The sequence below is a fragment of the Dermochelys coriacea genome, chromosome 10, assembly GCF_009764565.3.
Source record: "Dermochelys coriacea isolate rDerCor1 chromosome 10, rDerCor1.pri.v4, whole genome shotgun sequence".
Taxonomy (NCBI): Eukaryota; Metazoa; Chordata; order Testudines; family Dermochelyidae; genus Dermochelys; species Dermochelys coriacea.
Window position 1 is genome coordinate 23,762,185 of NC_050077.1, and position 20,199 is coordinate 23,782,383.

General features: G+C 41.1%; 1 protein-coding gene across 6 annotated transcripts in view; it reads right to left on the bottom strand.

Annotated features, from left to right (window-relative positions):
* Positions 1–1,315: 1,315 nt before the first annotated feature.
* CIITA (class II major histocompatibility complex transactivator) overlaps positions 1,316–20,199 on the bottom strand; it is a 63,467-nt gene continuing 44,583 nt past the window's right edge. For all 6 annotated transcript variants that reach the window (XM_043493511.1, XM_043493512.1, XM_043493513.1 and 3 more), the window contains 12 exons: positions 18,978–19,085; positions 18,271–18,342; positions 16,239–17,943; positions 15,961–16,134; positions 14,496–14,567; positions 12,760–12,840; positions 11,240–11,332; positions 10,465–10,548; positions 9,527–9,610; positions 8,204–8,287; positions 5,709–5,804; positions 1,316–4,159 (listed from right to left, as the gene is read on the bottom strand). In XM_043493511.1, coding sequence (XP_043349446.1) covers positions 5,729–5,804; positions 8,204–8,287; positions 9,527–9,610; positions 10,465–10,548; positions 11,240–11,332; positions 12,760–12,840; positions 14,496–14,567; positions 15,961–16,134; positions 16,239–17,943; positions 18,271–18,342; positions 18,978–19,085 — 2,633 coding nt within the window. In that variant the 3' untranslated portion in view covers positions 1,316–4,159; positions 5,709–5,728. The remainder of the gene's footprint in view (positions 4,160–5,708; positions 5,805–8,203; positions 8,288–9,526; positions 9,611–10,464; positions 10,549–11,239; positions 11,333–12,759; positions 12,841–14,495; positions 14,568–15,960; positions 16,135–16,238; positions 17,944–18,270; positions 18,343–18,977; positions 19,086–20,199) is intronic.

Below are 20,199 nucleotides of genomic sequence, written 5' to 3' on the forward strand. Positions count from 1 at the left end.
TACAAGGTACCTAGTTCACATTAACGTAGTCCCCTTTCCAACAGGACCACCTTAATGTGAGCTAACTAGTGCATGCTGCAGTTCACACCCCTGTAGTCTGAACTGCTGGGCCATGCAAACAAGCCCTTTCATTCAAATGAGGGCTGAAAGCTCAACAGTTTCATTTCCCCAAAATAAAACTGTGAGAATAGCAAAATCAGCCCCTAAACCAGGTTGATGTACTACAAGAGCATTGCTACTATAACAGAATTGACCTCTTTTTTCAGACTTCCTATATGCTATTGCTATTAGAAGTGATAATATTTCTTTCCTCAGCAGGCAGCCAAGTGTGCATTTTCTTTGCACCCATCTCAGCCTTTCAAAGCCAGTCAGGACCATATAGGCTGATACTATGGTTCCCCATGAACCAATCAGCATGCTTGTTGAAGGCCAGTTTTCCCCTGCCCTGGGCGCACTTGCACTTCCATCACATATTTGAACTCTCCAGCAAAGTGAAGCAATAGGTCATTCCCAGTTCCCAATCTTCTGTGCTGTAAACAAAGCTTTCAAGGCTAGTGCCTGAACCTGCAAGAGGCAGAGTAAGTCAGGCAAGCTGCTCAGCACTTCACAGGTGTGGGTCCTTGCTGGGGACAGCCAGCATGGTCATAGCAGGGTGACTGAGTGCCGAGAGCTGTGTTCTTTGCTAGACAGTCCCTGACTTGTCAAATCTCAGGCAAATCACTTCGGCCAAAATGTTCAATGGTGGAGACCTCGATTTAGGCAACTACTCCGTATGTAGGCATTGATATAAAGGGGGCCAAATTTTAGAATTGCTGAACTCTAGCTCAAATGTCCATTCGATGGCAGTCTAAACACAGAAGTATTGAATCAGTTCAGTCTTTGGTCAGGTTTGAGAATGATGTATCTTCTATTTATGTACATCCTACTTACCACAAAGAGGTTCCGGCAGTCTCTAAAAGCTGATGGCAATACATCTAAGAAATGTATTTTCATGGAACACCAAAGGGGGTCTGTAGATCTTGACCCCATTCTTGGCAGAACCCTGACACCACTTTAAGACTCAGTCTCTGGGTGAGTGTTTCATTGACGGTAAAGCAAGGGGAAAACCTATTAGCTTATCTCGTCCAGCCTTTTGCCAGTTCATGATTGTGCCCTACAGTGGATTTAGGCCCAGATATTTAAAGGACTTTAGCCATTGCTCAGCTTTCCATTGGCTGAGGCGATGGAAGTCCTGAGCCTGACATTACAACTGGGAATCAACAGATAATTGAGTAACTTTTAAACAGAACATCAAACTATTTAGCAAATGAAAGAGTTACTGGAAAAAGAATGTGTAATTTTATTACATTTAAAAAAGTTTACACAAAATACACAAATAAATTGCATCTGAGTTTATACAAACTATACATTATCTTTACATGACTCAGACTCATTAAAGGAACATACCAGTGCAGCTAAGAAACGTTTTATACAAGCCAGTGTAAAAGCTCTGTAACGTTCAGTTATCTCACTAACTGTTGAGTAAGATCTTTCTATAACTTGCTGTGAGGAGCAGTTGCAAGATATGACCCTAAAATAGCATCCATTGTCCCATGCCACAACTTCGTTAAGAAAAGACAACTTATATGGCTGCCACCAATGTGCAGTCCAGAACTTCTGCGGATATTGGTGGGAATTTAACACACAGGTGTTGGCCCAAGACTATAAAACCATTCATAAAGATGAAATGGGGAAGGCAGCAGGGATGGGTTTTGGTTTTTTTTTCCCGCCCAGAGAGTTTTCCCCCTGTCCTGCCAGGTATTAAAAAGCCTGGCACAAAATGAAGAAATTGGCTCCTTTTCCAACTGCAAACATGATCGCCTGGATTCCATCACTCCCCAGTCCTGTCTCCCTCTCACCATTACCTCCATTTAGCTGGTCTGATCCCACCCTCCATTCCTTTTTTTTTTTAAACTGGTTCAAACCTCCCTTACCCCTTTTCTTTATTTGGTCCTCTCTTCATCCCCTCTGAAGATATTCTGGAAACAGAGAAATGTCAGCAGAAAGATATAAGTTGTTGGAAAGAACATGAAGGCTCATCTCAAGGTAGGCTGCCTTTAGGCAAAGGAATGAGAACATATGAGTGTGTTTCAGAAGTCGGCAGAGACCAGGGTTCTGTGGTTGCTCCTGACCAGATGACTGTCTCACTAACCTTTCAAATTCAACAGGAAGATGCATTGCCTCAAGTGTTTTGCACATGGCTGGTATCAGCCAACCATTGTGTGACAGTGTGGGGAAGCTATTCCAATGAGAAACATTAGCCCCGATGGGTAACTATGTGCAGCCACCAGAACCTGTCCTAGAATTTGGGGTCTGCAAAGGACTGGTCATCAGATTAAATTAGAGTAGGCTACCCCGGCTGCCTTTGACCTCCAAGGGCTGTTCCAGCAGCCAGGAATAGCTGAAATGCAGATGTACTTTGGTCCCTATACCCGAGGGAGATGGTGGAGTCTCTATGCCATTCTGGCTTTCCTCTTACCAAGGGGAAATTTTCAAGCAGCTGATTGAGCTAGTTTTCAGCAGATGGTTGAGCTAGCTTTGAGCTACTTTGCAACACCAGAATGATGTGCAAGAATCTAGCCTTACAATTTTTGGAGATGTAAAGGCATCTCCAGCTACTCCCATTTAATCTAATTTTTCCCATTTCCAGTCCCTCTTTGCACAGGAAATCATTATGCTTGTCCTGACACTTTGTCTCTAGAAAACCATAAAATCTCTCCAATATCATAGGAGCAAACTGAAATAAACGGGAAATCAACATCTCGCCACTCAATTCAGTAGGATCAGAATTTGGATAATTAAATACAGAGGCTAGCAGCTAAACATGTGCTGATACACTGAAATTGACTTGTCTAGCATGCCTTGTTCTTTGAGACTCTGTAAATGTAGTCCATGAAACAATGTGAAGTTGTGATTTCATGTTGAAGTTGTGATTGTTGAACAGTCTGTTTCAGCTATCATCTTGGGAAGGGTAAGTGAGAGATCTCAGAACTCTGACTCCAATTCCTGAACATGAATAGGAGAGAGAATACATATTTGTTTTCAAAAATCAAAACTTTCAATTTCAAATCTTTTGCTTCACAAAAGCATTGTGTATAGTTTGACATGTATTTTGTGTTAATAATTTGGGCCCTCAGGTTTTTCTATAACTTCCCCGTAGTCATCTCAAACAAACTTTCCATTCATTCAGATACGTCAGTTTTCAGATCTCATTCAAGACCAGTTAAAAATCTGTTTGCATATTTCCACAAGTCATTTTTCAGGATTTCTGTGCAGCAGATTGAACCTGTTTAAATGTATGTGAATTTTTGTGAAGCTGTTGTGTTAAAAATCATTCACATTTTCTGTCTGTAATTTCACCTTTCCCTGTAATTTTTTCCCTTCTGTCATCTTATTTAAAGGGCTCTTCATCAACAATAAGTGAACAACAGATTTGGGTAAAACACCTTAAAAAAGCAACATTATCACTGCAGATGTGATTAGTGTAACATCTGACAAAAACAATGCCACCTGTAAATTCATAGGATTGGGTAAATGCCAGGATTTTCATGCCCCTATGTCAGTATGCTTCCATCTTTAGGCTGAGCTAGCTTGCTAATGTTCTAAACCCTAGTGTTTACAATGTGAAAAACTCAAACACTGGACTTTGGTAGTTCAAACTCAGCATGCCAGCTACAGTTTCAGATACAGTGGGCATCACAAAAAGAATCACCTTATCCACAGCTGTATGCCACCATTCCATAGACATAATTTCCTATCATGCTGTGTGGGAAGCATGGTTATATAGAGTTTTATATTATGGAAGCACCCCGTTTATTTTTAATGGTGAGGCTGTAGCGTGATCTTCTTTACACCCGTGAAGCTTCATCCTACATAACTCTTAATGGCTTGTTTAACGGGAGCAGAATCAGTCCATTTGAACAGCATTTGAATGGACCTGCTTAACTACAAGCATTTGGACCTCATTCTCTACTGTTTCAATGGTCCTCAGAAGCTCCATATAATTTCCATTCTGTAGTTCTGAGGGAAGCTAGTGTAGTTGCTAGTTTTTTTCCTCATTCATAAAGCAGCAAATAAGATGGGAAAATTCAGTAATGCTTTTACCTCTTCTTAACATTACCTGGAAAATAATGAAAGCACAATATTAGTTCTGTGCTCTTCAGCTTCAATCACGAATTATCATCACCATGAAATCAAAGGTATCTTGCTCACACTGGTGTTAATGACACTGCCGTCAGTAGGGTTATAATTCTGATTTAATTCAGTGTATGTGAGATCGGAATCAGGCTCACACAGTTTTAAAATGGCTTGCAAATTTATTGCCAAGAACTGGGGCAAAACAAACTGTGGAATCCGAGTTTGCAAACTGCTTTACACTTCAGAGCCAGAGTCTTGATTTTACAGTCTCTGAAAAATTAAAAGACACAGTAATCTAATAATAGCATCAGTGGAGAGAAAAGAGGGCCATTCAATGACCACAGTGTATAAAGATTTTGTGCTCTGAGCAGGTCTGGTAACTCAGGAGGATGAGTGGAAGATGCTGAATATATCATGCTTGGCTAACAGTATATATGCTTCCTGCCGCATGATGTTGAGTAAAGCATTAACTGTAATGGAATAATAGCAAAGTATCAAGAAATGCCCGCTGTATACTTTCATATAAACCACCTAGGATTAAGATTTACAGCCTGAATCCATATTGCCTCCCAGCCACAAACTAAATGGAGAAGAGAAAAAGGGAATAACTAGATATGATCAAGTCATCTCTTGTCAAATCACTCCCCCCCCTTTCCAAACCACTGTGCCTTCCCACTCTAGATCCTCTGCTTTTTATCTAAGCATGAAAGGAAACAGTAGAAAATATTGTGAACATTTTTTCTAAACATGTTTGTAGAACTGGAAAATTTAGGCTGTCAATTTGTGGCAAAGCTCCCACTTTGAAAGGCAACATTTTGAAAGAATACACTACGCAGGGGGCTTAATCCTGAAATTCTCACCTCAAACCAAATGGGAGGAATCAGTGACGACTTTGCCCAAGAAGCAACTTTGCCTGTGTAAGGATTTGGGAAATACCCATTGTGTTTTTGGAGCAAATCCTGGGAGCGTGTGGGTTGGTGAAAACCTCTTGGTGGAGCAGAGCAGCAGGACAGTGCATGTGTTGCATGGTGTTCAGAAGATCTTCCAGAATCTCTAACTAGACACCATCATGGAGGTGGGGTTTGGCAACCATGTGAGTGCTGATTTCAAATGTAATCAATTTTTTCCCAAGGCATAACAGGAAATAGCTCAAATCTTTACATGTTGACAGACTCTTCTCTCAAACTTTGCAGGTTCCATAGTGACTACCAGCCACTTACAGGCTTTCCTATCATTTGGTTTTTGTTTTTTTCCCCCACAGCAGGGCTTCCCTTGGGTTCACTGGAGAGAACAAGGATCTTGGCATTAAAGCTGATCCCTTTCCCCATATCTCTAGGACTCCATGAAAACCGACAGTACTCCTTTAAAACATTGCCTTTTCCCACCCTCATCAAAAAGGACTCTTGCCCCTCAGGGCCCTAATTGTTGCAACCCAGCAATGTCCCTATCCGCACACATGAGCCTCTTAATAACCAACTCCTCAGACAGTGTCCAGATTACAGGGTTAAAAAAATAAAAAATAGTTCAGCTACCTTCACAGGATCAGCTGATTCTACAGCAAACTGATTCGAGAATCTAGCTGTTGAAGATGCTCAAGAACGCCATAGGGAATAGTAGGATTCCACATCCTAAGAGACAGTGAATTGAAAAGAAAAACAAAAGATTAGCAGAATTTTTAACTTGCAAACTTCCATCACTATTTCTCTGCAACAGCTGCCTTGTGTTTTCAAATATATTTAAAGTTGTTACATTTCATCCCTCCTTCCTTTTGTTCTAATGACCACAAATAGACTTACTGTATTCTTTTTGGTGGAAGAAAGAGAGGAAGGGAAAACCATGCACTTAGAGAGTCCTTTGTGGCTCAGATCATAGAATGAATTACATTCACCTCTTTGGTAGCAGTATTGAGTTCCCACCAAAAACCTGACCCAAGGGTTTGTCAGAAGTGACAGCACTGCTCCCCCAGAGCATTGGTCAATCACCAAAAGGGGTTGCCTGCCTGCCTGCGTTTCAGAACTGGCAGCCTCACATGCCACAAAAAGTTGATGTAATGTGAAGTATTAACATATGCAAAGTTAGCTAGAACACAATGCAATGGGCAACCAACAACCAGCTTACTCTCTAATTCCTCCCCTTAGTTAACAGCCTCTCCCCCCATTGTTAGGGAGAGGCAGGGGGCTGCAGCCAGTGAGAAGGAGCATACAGTGTGCCATAAAAGCACAGAAGAAGGTGAAAGGAAAAGGCTAGAGTACATCTGAAAATGGTAACTTTTCAACTGTTTGCTTCGAGTTCCTGTTTATAGAATTGACCAGACAACTACAACCCTATTATAGAATTCTACCTAATAGTTTGGCAGAAATACTTTCTATATTTGTACAGGAGTTTAGTACAATTTCTATAGAATCTGATTTCATCCCAAGTAAGAATTTTATAAATCCCCATTACATTCAAAAGCACTAGTCCAGAGGAGTTAATTGCTCCCTGTTCTGGTGAGCCTGTGGGGATCATGAGCGGAGATAGGACATAGGGAGGAGGGCACTAGAAACCCATCATAAAAAGGGCAGTGATAAGGCTAGTGGGTCTCATAACTGTCTTCAGAGTTGTCCTATACTGTAGCTCTTACATTAGAAAGCATGTATTTTTAGTGTGAACAAACCTTATCTTGAATGCTGTTATCAGAAATGGACCTGAGCCACAAAGTTCAGTTCCAGACGTGCATTTCCCCAGATAGGAGTGTTTGGATCTAGGTTAATATCCCTTCTCTAGCTATTATAAGGGCAGATTTGTTTAAGATTAAATTAACGGTAAGTCCATTTGTTAGTGCTGTAGCAAAGGCCAGTTTAAAGTTAGTTATTTGGCTACAATCCCTGATGCATCCAATGAAGTGAGCTGTAGCTCACGAAAGCTTATGCTCAAATAAATTTGTTAGTCTCTAAGGTGCCACAAGTCCTCCTTTTCTTTTTGCGAATACAGACTAACACGGCTGCTATTCTGAAACCTGATGTAGGATAGCTGCCCGACTAAGTTAATGCCATAGCCCAACACCCTCGGCAGTGCCTTTTAAAATGCAGGCTTCGACTAGACATTTCAGCATCAGACACTGCACTTTAAAAAAAGTTTCATTGCTTTGTTTTGTTTGCAGCCCCTAGAAGATGAAGGCTGTGTCAGACTGGCATTAACACAGTTTTCTTCGGGCCTGTGAACTAAATGCTATTTACAATGTTTTTTAAGCTTGGTATTTAAGCTCTGGAAGTGAGTATAGAAATGTAAATCCAGTCAGTGCCACATGAAGGAAAACAAAACTAAATGCCATTTTTTGACTTGATAACAGAGTTCAAATAAAACATTTTAATAGTGAGTATTTCATATGAAGTGTAACAGGCTGTTGAGGGGAAATGTGGGAGGACAGTAAACCTTTACTTTCCAACACCAGTGTCATGCAATTCCCAAATGGAGGAGTTAAGGTTTACTGTCCTCACACACTTCCCCCTGACAGCCTGTTACACTTCATATGAAATCACCACTATCAAAATGTTTTAATTGAACTATGCTGTCAATACCAAACAATGGTATTTAGCCTCTCAGATTATAGCACTAATGCTCGCTATTGGCTTTTTAAGGAACGTTCCCATGTACAGACACTGGGGGCCAGACTGTGGCTGTGGAACATCAGCCTCCCGTTGTGTCCTTTTGGTTGGGAAGATCCCTAGAATGCAGAGTGGCCCCATTAGGCAGGAGGTGGGTCACATCTCCCCCCTCGCAGGCCAGGTATATTGTGAGGAGCAAGCTGCATGGTAGAAAACTCTATGCAGGTTGTGTAAATGGCACAGCCTAGCCCTTGTTATCACAGAAGGGTTTAGAACCAACTGAGCGCAGTGAAGACATTTCTGTCCAGTCAGTTGCTACTTTTGGACTAGTGATATTTTTGGTTCCTGTTGCAAATATGGTGAATCTACTGACCAGCATCAGAACAAATCACAACCCAGTTTATAGATCTAAGCTACAACGACACAATCCAGAGACTTACGCCACACTCTTGATGTGGGGGCATTTTCTGAGGCTATCAGTCAGTTTCTGGGCTCCGGCATCAGTTATCTTGTTACACTGAACACTGAAGGCAAAAACACATTTTCTGGCTGTTAGTCTAGGACACACTAGCCATCACAGTAATCAAACATCATCTTGAGATAAAAGGAGATATGGGGATTAATTAAAAAAAATACAAGTAGTCCTCAAAGGAAAACTCAGGTTGCCTTCTGGTCTTTGATTAAGACAGTCGATCTCCTGAGCAATCATCCCTTCAGCCCACCCAAATTCTCCATACTCCTAATATTCCACCTTCCTCTACCACTTTTCTCCCATCCCAAACTCAATCTTCTACTCCGATAAATGTTCTCCTGTCCAAAGTTGAGTTGTGGGGCCTGGAAAATACCACTCCCACTCCCACCTCCATTCCACCTCCACCCCACCAGCTTCCTTTCCTCCTGATTTTAGGAATCTAGTACTGGCAGGATTAATTGTGACATGCTACACAGTTAATTATAAAGCATCTGAAGTGCTATAAAGTGCTAGAAGTTACCGCAAATCCCTTCAGACTCTGTGTGGTTTAGTGTCTCCCAGACATACAGTTATATCTGGAACTGTCCCTTAAATCTTTCTAATTGCTGGTAATTACATCTGGACCCAGCACACACACATTTGTCCTGTCTGAGAAAACTGGGGAAGGTATCTAGCTTTCCTGCTCTTTTTTTTTTAAATAAAACAAATGAGTCAGATAAGCCTGTAAGTACCCTTAAGAATCTCACTGGTAGGGTGATCAGACAGCAAATGTGAAAAATCAGGATGGGGGTGTGGGTAGTAGGAGCCTATATAAGAAAAAGACCCCAAAATGGGGACTGTCCCTATAAAATCAGGACATCTGGTTGCCCTACTCACTGGCCCTCTCAAAATCCTGTGGCTATCACTATTTGTAGTGGGTAAGAATTGTTTATGTTTTGAAAGGGGAAGCAGACTTGTCTTTCAGACTTAACCATAAATACTAATGTTTTATTAGGCTCCATCTTGTAACCATCCCTCCAAGCTTATGTCCTATTCATTGCCCCCTGTGTTTCCTCTTCCTATCCCAACCTGTCACCACAAAGCTTTCCCCAGTTATTCCCCCTCAAATTTTCTCCTTCCCCTCTTCTCCCCGTTCCTACGAACACATGGGTGCAAATTTCCAGTTTTCAAGCATTTGAAACTCCTCAGCTGAAGGTAAGAGCAATAAAATATTAATTTTCAAGACAAGATTTTATAGTATCTAAGCAAGCTTTTGTCCCCCCTTTATCTTCTTTGAAGATTTGCTACTTACTGTAGCACCCTTAAAGATGCCATTGCAGGAAGTATTCTTGCAATATTTTCTGCTCCACCATCACAAATGTAGTTATTGTACAAACTGCAGAAAATACAGACAGCAGGATCACCATTAAATAAAGCAAAATGTTCACTAGTAGTTAAAGAAAAGAATTCCAGACATTAGGGTATGATTAATTCTTATTAATTTGCAACCATTCTGTAGATTGTGGTTTCAAGATATTTTAAATATCAAACTACAGTCCTGTTGATAGCCAGGTATTCCCCTTGTACAGTTTACAAACACAAATCAAAAATAGGATTAGACATTAAATGGATAATGAGAACAACTTTGGCTATATTAGATATGATTTAAAAACCTGCAGAGGCTAAATCTTTATGCTTCAGGGCACAAGGGTTAGGAAGAAGCTTCCCTTAGAACAAGTTATTCCATAATTGAACTGTTGGGTTTATTGTGCCTTCCTCTGAAGCACTTAATTCTGGCCCACGTCAGGCAGGATACTGAGCTCGATGAACCATATACCCTGCGTCAAGTCCCAGCCTGTTTGGTGTAGTCTAGACCTTGATTCTGCCAAGTAGATCCCTGCACAGCTTGCCACAGGATTGGGGTCCTGGATAGCAGTTCCATGTGCGGAACTATTGTATCTCCATATCAGATTAAACTTTACATTTATCTTCTCCCAAATAAATAAGATCCGGTGCTGCTGGTTTATAGGAACTATCAAGACAGAGGCCTCAATCCTGGAGCACTTACTCAAAGAAGCAGTCCCATCACTTTCAGTGGGACTAACCATATGAATAAGGCCTGAAGCACCAAGCCATAGTGAACTAATTACAGTATGTGGGCATTATTCATTCCAAGTATAATCATTATCTTCCGAACTAAGGCACAGGGACACTTTATACAAAGCAATAGAATAGAATACAAACACTCACCTAAGTGTCTTTAACGATGATAAGGAAGGAAGAGCAGTAGCTAGTTGCTCTGCACCCACATCTGTTATCTTGTTCTGTGATAAGCTATTACAAATAAGATGTTCTTGTTAATAGAGTTTAATACAACAAGGACATCACAATGTTCGGTAATTTTTTTCCATGTTGCTCTATAAATTTGACACTGAGATGCAACATGAGAATGTGATCCTATAATCACCATTTTCCCATCCCAGAATCATTTAAGATAATGTTGTCCTTCCAGATTATCCCAGAGAAGACTGGGTCAATGTGGAGCAGTTCTGAGGGACGTAACCAATATTTTTTTTGAAAGCAGATAAACCAGATAGAGGATTTAACCCTATTTGAAAAACAAAAGCCTGAAATCTCCTCTTGGTGATTTTCAATGTCTAATGTATCTAAATGAACAATATTGTTCATTATTGTTCATAGCCTAATTGTTCATTAGGCTAGACCCTGCCATCCATCCACACTCAAAGTCACCACTGACTCCAATGGGTATTTCACATCTGGAGCAATGGCAGGATCAGTCATTAAGAAATTTCTCTTAATATTTACTGTGCATTTTATATATTTCTCTGTAGTTCTTGTAAAAGAATTGATGTACTATGAATAAGGCAACCTTGGGAAAAATTAACTGCTTGAAGCAGAATTAAGAATCCTCAAAGCACAATCCCAACTTTGAGTGCCATAGGATTAACCTATTTCTCCTTCTCCTATTTCTCCAGAAGTTGGCACTGTTAACCTTGCAACTTACTTCAATGTTTCCAGTGATGTCAGCTCAGACAATACTTCACAGAGGCTTTTTGTTCCTTCATCTCCTATTTCATTTTCACTCAGAGCATCCAAGCTGCAGGACCATAAAGCAAGACATTACTAGGTTTCCTTTTAATTATTTTCTGTCCATTGACCATCTAAGATATCTGCTCATAAATTTGAGAGGCTACTTCTTTATAATGGACCCAGGCAATCAAGTAAGTGCAGGACTTAAATTCAGCCAGAGCTGTCTGGAGTGGAGGCCTGGTAAATATTTTCAAACCCTCTGGAGTTATTATAGCATGTTGGGGGGGGAGAGGGGAGGGGCACGCTGCGAGAAATACTCTATCACAATTTAAGCCCTGGGTAATAGCAATCATGTGTATTCGAGCTCTTCAAATAAGCAGTTCTCGTTGCTTTCCAAACTCAGAGCCTAAGAAGATTTTAAAGAAGAGTAGAACTGCATGACCCACTTCCTTTGATATGCAAATAGTAGCATTTAATGCCCAACTTACACTATAAAATGAACGTTGTTAAAACTGTTATGAAATAGTTGTGTCCTAATTGTATTTCCTCCCTACATGTACAGAAAAAAAAAGATGCTATAACAATCATCTCCAATGCTTCCCCTCCTGGATTAGGGAGGAGAAAAACTGAACATCTTCTCACTGCACTTCCCTCTGGTGGAAGGGATTTTAGGTAGGGTGACCATATGTCCCATTTTGGCTGTGACAGTCCCTTTTTTAAGTCCTGTCCCGGCCGTCCTGACTTTTTTGGCAAACGGGACAAATGCAGAGTTTTGCCAAAAAAGTGGTGGTGCGACCCCTAGCAGGAGGTGGAGGAACATGCGGGGGGTGGAGGGCATGTGGCAATGTCAGGCCAGCCCCATGCAGAAGGGTGGGCTCAAGAGCAGCTCTGTCCTGGCCGGCCCTACATGGGCAGGCGACAGGAGGTATTGGGTTGGCCCCATGCACCAGGGGTGAAAAGGGGGCCTTGGGAGGGCCCCATGTGGGTGGGTGGCAGGGTAAGCTTAGGCTGGCCTCAGGTACTGGGGGATGGGGGGGACCTTGGGCTGGTCCCACGTGGGTGGGAAACTAAGGGAAGGCTCAGGCTGACTCCATGAGTGGAGGGGAGTGGGAAGCCTTGGGCTGGCCCCGCGTAGGCAGACAGCAGTGGGGCTTGGACTGCCCCATATGCAGGGAGGAGAGAGTGGCCTTTGACTGGCTGTGGGGTGTCCCATTTTCCCTTTGGGAATATATGGCCACCCTAATTTTAGGAATCTGGATTAGAGGCCATACCCCCTTCCTAATCTTATAGACCACACTGGGAGCCATGGAGCAGGAGCCCCTTTGAATTGTGCTGGCCTTTTCCTGAAGCATCAGAGAATGACCACTGATAAGGCAGGATCTGGGACATAATGGGATAATGAGCTGAGCCAGTGAGGCAGGATCCTGGAGGCTGTTTACTGTTAGGTTCCACCTACCACTATCCATGGACAGTGGGGGAAAAAATATCACTCACTCTAAATGCTGAAGAGATGAGAATGCTGCAAGAATTTCAACAAGCTTTAAGAATCCCTGAAGGCCGCAGGCTGGACCCAGGCTGCAAGGAAAAAACTATAGTCATTTCACAATACATAAACAGTATAACATGTGGTTTTGGTTTTGTTACCAGCATCCATTTTTTCATACCACAGACAAGATTCTGCAATTGTATTTAAGCAAAACTCTTTACTGCCTCTTTAACTCTGCTTTGGCAGCTGCATAATGTGGCCCTACAACATTAGATCAAATATAGCAGAGGTTCACACAGGGGAAGTTTTGCACACATGTTCCTTTCCCTCATTTTTCTTTGCAACATGCTTTTCATTCATATCTGATCTCACCTTGCTGTGTATTTCCTGTTATTTCAGATTTCCTTCATTTTAAGTATTTTATACCTGATCAAGGTTATTTTTGTCTCCCCTCTTCTTAAAAGAAAATTCTACCACTGACTGCAAGTAACTCCCATTTCAAACAGGTCACATTCCAGTTCATCTTACACCAGTGTAAACCGAGTAAATCCATTGACTTTAAATGTTCTTACTCCAGATTTACACCAGCTTAACAGAATTGACCCTTGGTTTTTAATCAGTCCTTGTTCACACCAAACTCATTGATTTCAGTGGTAATTCAGCAGAGTAAGGACATCTAGATTTGGACCCAGAATACAGACAAGTTTGGGGAAAGAAAAGGAGAGGAAATGGGGAGAGAAAATACTGAGAAATCAGAGGTGGGGCCAAGCAAAGGGAAAGCTGCTAGACTTAACTTTAAATTTTGTGTAGGCAGCAGGGAGTGAAGGACATGGTCACATGTTCTCCATTACACTGGTATAATCCCCACTGAAGTAGTTTTTCTGAACTGGAAGCTATATTAACCAGTACAGTAGTGTTGCACTGGTGCAACTGAGAGGAGAAATTGGCCCCCAATTACATTAAAAACAAATATTTTAATGTAAGCGCCATGGAGCGAATGCCATAAGAGTGATTCCCACTGGATGTTTAAGTGTGCATAAATTAATCCTTCCTTCCAATTCAACATTATTTCTTCCTATTCCTTTCTCAGAAAGAGGGAAGCAAATAGTTTTTAGTCAGCAGATATACACTGACACCCAGTATTTACTGTCACCTACATGACATAATCAGCTAGAACAGATGGCTTAACACAGACACTCATTCATGTCAAGAGACTTAGATGGGAAAGTAGAGCAGTTTCGTGCAGGAATCTCTTCCCAGGTGGTTGGATCATGGCCAAAACATAGTACAACACCAACGTAGACACTGAGTAATGATGCAGCTCAGCTGGCTTAATGTGAATGGAAAGGGACCTCATTTGTTTGTCAGTCATTGGATTACATCATCGAAATTTAGCGTGAATGAGAAATGGAAAGTGATATTGCTAATAATGAGGGAAATATCTTCAGTGTATTTTACAGCTGAAGGAACAAGATTCTCAACTGCTGTATAACAGCATAGCTCTGTTAAAGTCAATGGAGATAGGTTGATTTACAGCAGTTGAGGGTATGGCACTAGGAGTTTCTGGGTTTTGCCCATAAATTAATAATTCTAGTTTAGATCAGCAAAATACAAATAAAATGGGGTTTTCTTCATATTTTTACCATAAACTTACTGTAACAAACTGTAGATAACATAAATGATTATTTTTAGAGTCTTATAAACTTCAGAAGTATTTCAGCAAATGGAGTGAGGTGTTACTTACGCAAATTCTAGTTTTCTGAGGTTTTTGATAGCAGGAATTTCATTAATATTGCTGCCAAATGCATCTTCCATGCTAAATAAACCATAATGGAATAATTGGTATCTATTAGAAACAGTTTTTAATAACTAAAAAATCCCCATTGTTTCACAAATAATACTTTGTGCAAAGCCAGGTTATTTGCTGTAAAGGTTTATTAGAAATAGCATTTTCAAAACAAAGTATTGTTTGATCTTAACAGGAGGAAGAAAATAAAATATAGCAGAAAAAGTATTTTTAAAACTACAGTATAGATCAGGGATCGGCAACCTTTGGCACGCGGCCCATCAGGAAAATCCGCTAGTGGGCTGGGACGCTAGTGGGCAGCATCTGCAGGTTCAGCTGATTGCAGCTCCCACTGGCTGCAGTTCGCTGTTCCAGGCTAATGGGAGCTGCGGGAAGCGGCGTGGGCTGAGGGATTTGCTGGCTGCCACTTCCAGCAGCTGCCATTGGCCTGGAACGGTGAACCACGGACAGTGGGAGCTGCAATCGGCCGAACCTGTGGATGCTGCAGGTAAACAAACAGTCCCGGCCTGCCAGCGATTTCCCTGACAGTCTGTGTACCAAAGGTTGCCGATCCCTGGTATAGACAGTCTATGTGCGTAAAGGCTTAGATAGGCCTATCTTTCCTCTGACTGCTTTGCCTCAAGGGAGTGGAGGTTCAGTGTGCTCTGCAGCAGTGTCTGCCTCACTCTCTCCTGTCCTTTTGAAACTGTCTTTTTTGTCCACCCAAAGTTCTTAGTTCCAGTTTTTCTCACTTGGATCACTCTGGGGTTACAAAATAGGACACCAAACCACCCACTCCTCCAGGGCCAAGCCAGGTGGTTAAGTTCAGCATAGTCAGAGGTAATGCTTGAATGAACCCCTGTAATCATATAACAAACAACAAACAGATGGAACACACAACATTCACAAAATACAAGATCAGAACAGTGACTTCCAGTAACTGCTTTGATTGTGCATGCTTGAAATTGTAATTAGCCCTCCGGCTGGATCATCAGAAGAGACTGAACCCAGGACCTCTCCCTCTGAAAGTACAAGCCTTTACTGCCGGAGATAAAAAACTGGCTCTCTTAGCTCACAGCCAATAGCAGACTCTAGCCACTACAGGGCAGAGACACATTGACAGGTGGGATATATAATTAAAAGGGATTAGAAGATAAGGGATTTAAAAATTATAGGTAAAAGGCCTGAACTAAAATAAGCAAATTGCCAATTGTCTTCTTTGTGGGCATTTTAGTACAGAGATTGAGTGGGATCCTCACCCCCCCCAAACTTTCACTATGTATTACAGCAGAAAAACATGGGTGGGGCAACAGAGCATTTCCAAGTGGAGGACTTCACGCTCCTGGACTGTTACTAAACCAGGCCTTTCATAATTTATAAGCACTGAAGTATAAATACGTCATTAATTCTAATAGGATCTTACCAGTGGATCATTTTCTCTTGTATCCGTACAAGGTCAGAAAGGTCACTAATGTCCTTCATAGTTTCTGCCTTAAAGGGATCAATACCAAATTTCTCAACTGAAATCTTCAGCAGCTCATATTCCTTTGTTTGCTCTAAGGACTCCCACAGCCTGACTGTATCACCAAGGGAGGCCCTGTAAAATATCAAAACATAAGTTAATTGAGTCCCTACCCTTGCATGAAAAGGTCTGTCCCACTATAATGTTCATGACACAATTACCAACAAGAAATAACTAACCTGAATGATGTCACACTCTTTAGGCCAACCAGGTGTTTCAGCCCTTGTAGGTTAATGCCGCTGTTCCTCAAATCCAAGGAAAACTCCTTTGGGGATCTTTTTAAAATAAAATGCAGCACATAGACATCAGGGGGTGTAAGAAGAGTGCCCAGAAAAGAAAGTTCAACCTTGAGCCTTAAAGCTACATGCTGCAAAAGATAGCTGTCCTGTGTTTCATAAACACAGTGGAGCAGCTCAAGTAGTTTTTCTGGACAGAGGTCACTTATCTGTATTTTTTTAATATATTTTAAGAGAGTCTTCTGCTTCTTGGTTATGATTTTCATTACATGCTCATCTGAAAGAGAGCAGAGGTATGGATCATGCTGGAGATACAATAACCCAGGCAAGAATCGAGGCACCAATTCTAACCAATTATGAGGCTTTCTCTTCCTGGCTGGTAGTGAAAGGTACTTTGTGAGGCTTTTATCCTTGATCTCTTCTGTGAGCACCAGATGAAGTGCACTCAAAAAATTTTGGATAACAAAGTCTGAGAACACACTCCCAAATTCTTCCTCCCTGTTTCCTGAATGTTTTGGGAACGTAAATGGCAGTACTAAGCCACATTTCAGAGCAAACTCCTTAACTTCTTTAGAGGGAAAAAGACTGCTCTTCAGGGCATTTTGATTCTTTTCTCCAAGATACCAGGCTAACTGAGCTAGCCTGGTAATGTGCTGTTGATTTCCTGTGGTTGTCACATCTGTTTGGGTAGGTATCAGCTGAAGGTATTTTACAAAGAGGCTGGTAAGTGTTGAAGGAAGGTCTTTGTCTCCCATTTCAAACATCATTTCGCAGAGAAAACAAATGAATCTACACATGACAGGGCTGTAGCAGTGACTGAACAGATATTGACAATCTGTGATTAATTTCACTGCATCATCACTGTATGGTAGCCCTTCAAAATATCTGGCTATATATGATTCTACCTGCTGTGGAGAGAACCCTATCATTTCAATAATCTTGTCCACTTTGGATAAATACTGATTAAATTTGTCTTTAGGTCTTGCTGTTAGCAATAAAGTACAGCCACTGAGTATCTTCTTCTGGAAGAGCCCTGCAAATAGCTCCCTGATGCTGTACAGCTCCTTGTAAGACTGGCAGTCTGAGTAATGTGTAAAGCCATCATGATCCTGCAACTCTTCGAAACCATCAAAGATGAGGAGGACTTTATCAGGATTTTGCAGTATGTACTCGAAGACTTCGTCGCTTCCCTCTCGAGGTTTGATAAAGAGCTCAAGAAGCAGGTCCTTCAAGCTGTATTGCTTTTCAGGCAAGCTCAGTCGTCTACACTCAAACCAAAAGACAAATTCAAACTGAGAAAACTTTCCATTGGCCCAGTCTTGGCAGATCTTTTGAACAAGAATGCTTTTACCCATTCCTGCCTTTCCCAACACCACAACGACTTTCGTCTCTAGTTCTTTCCCTCCCAGGACTTGAAATATTTGGCTTCTTTCTATAGCTGCTTTTTCCTTCTCTTCTAAATTGTATATTACCAGCTCCTTCTCCATCACCTTGATGACATTTTTCCCACTCTTTGTGTCAGTTTGACCTTGCATGAGAGCTCCATCAATGTAAAGGTGATCAAGGGTTACTTCACGGTCCCTGGCCATGAACTTGCACACATCTTGGAAATAATCCTTAAGTGATGTGCAGAAAGCTTCCACTGGCTCTAGAAAAACAAAAGCACAAGTGAACTGAAGAATCAAGTATTTGAAAGGAAATATGGACTCAACATAGCTTTTAGATGTTTTGAATATGTAAGTTATAATGCTTTTTAAATGCATCAACATTCTGGCCCCTGGCACTTTTCAGAAAACATTTAGTTCCTAAAATATAGCAATGATTGATTTCCACTCAGAAAGTTTTGAACAGCTCCACAACTGTTGTACAAGACATTTTCCCCACAACAAACAACTTATTCTCGAGCAAAAACTGATCTTTTCGTTTTCCACAGAGTTTGCAAAGTAATTTAAGGTTAAAGGGGATTGAAACTCACTTGATCTTTTGAGAATTTGTTCAGAAGGAACAACAGGAATTTGTGATCTCTCATTGGATATTTCTTCTTCATCTGGAGGAAAACAAGTAATCAATTTGAGAAACAGACTCTTAAACATTCACTAATTGAACTTTTCCAATTTCAGCAATGTGACTAGTTAAATGGGGTAGAACTTTGCTACATAACAATGGATGTCCTAACTTAAGGTGGAAATATTTGTCTATTTCAGTGATAAAAATGCACACAAATCATGTTAGATAGACAAAAGGCAAGAAAATCCTGCAGATAAAGCAGACGCTTCAGTCAGTATTCATCATTTCGCGAGGTTAATTATTGTAGCTATTACAATGTTACAGAAGAACATGACCGTTCTAATACCCTACATGGAGAAAGGCCATGGAGAAACATTACAGCTCTATTCATGAGGTCCACTGTCCCTTTCAAATATTAGCATTTTGGCTTGATTCATGTTCACACTTAAGACTTATTTATGTAATCAAAAGGAATAACTTCAGCGTAATCACACAATTTTAGTTAGAGCTGAGTAGCTAGGTACATAGGGTGAGCATTCTATACAGGTAACATCCCTGGGAAAACTCAGTTGGGGGATTCATTCTGCATTATGTCATACATAATGACATAATACATACAAAGTATTATAATTGTAAAGTCAGCATATAGGGGTTTTTAAATAGGGTAGTATCTACCTGTATGATCAGTCACAGCTGCAGTCTCTGGCATATAAGCAAATGGGCCCATGGAGGTGTTTTTGTCAGGAGACCCCAAAATGCTTTGGACAGCCAAGTCCACTTGAGCTGAAATAATGCATTTGACAAGTTATTTATACAGTTAACGAAATTGTTATCACTATGATCTCTTAATGACAGCAAAGAGTTAGCAGACAAAATACTAAGGAGGACTCCACAGCATAATTTTAGTTAAGTCAAAAATTCTGAAACTCTTTCAACATGATTAAACAAACTATCCATTCAGGGAATCAAATGCTGCCTCTAAAGACACACTGGAGCCTCCATTAAAACAGATGGAAATTCCAGGAGTACATCCAAGGACTGCAATACTTTCTTAAGTGTTTTCTGAGTTGTGATGTCACATTGAACACAGTTGAATGGGACAGAAATTCCTGTCAAATGAGTCAGTGCCTAGAAATAGCTTACATTTGGGAAAAGACAATCCCTAATAAAGACATATAAAGGGTGCATTTTAAAAGGATATAAGAATATTCAGTAATTTCCTGTTCGATGGGACAGCTCAAGGGACCTTTTCCCACGGATCCCTTTTCAGTAGAGGCGTTATACAATATTGTAAGAAACATCTTCTCTAGAATACACATTAACCATGGTCTTTGGTAAAGGCTCAGAAGGCCTTTTAATCTCAGTGTCAGAAGTTCTGCCCAGAGGTCATAAATAGACATCTAGGACAAACTCAGACCCAACGGGAAGTGATGTCTTCCTACAGGAGCTAACGGAGTTGTACCCCTGATATCAGTCTGAGTTTGCCACAGTTACCAACCCATCTGCCAGACTCTTTTCTTTGACATCACCCTTAGGGCTTGTCTACACAAACATGTAATTTGTGGCATGCTGGGATATGACTCTAACCCGCAGAAGCCTGCTGTGCACTATCTATCTGCGTGGGCCCTTCTGACACGCACGGACAGTTCATTAATGTGAGTCATGTGAGTGTGAGTCCTACCATCACTTCTAAGGAGTAACCTCAATCTAATTACCCTAACAAAGAGACAGGGAAGGGGTTATTTGATCACAGTCTATAAGTACCTTCATGGAGAGCAGACATTTCATAACAGAGGGCTCTTCAATTTGGCAGACAAAGGTATAACAAGATCCAATGGCTGACAAATTCAGACTGGAAATAAGGCACAAATTAACAATGAAGGTAATTAACCATTGG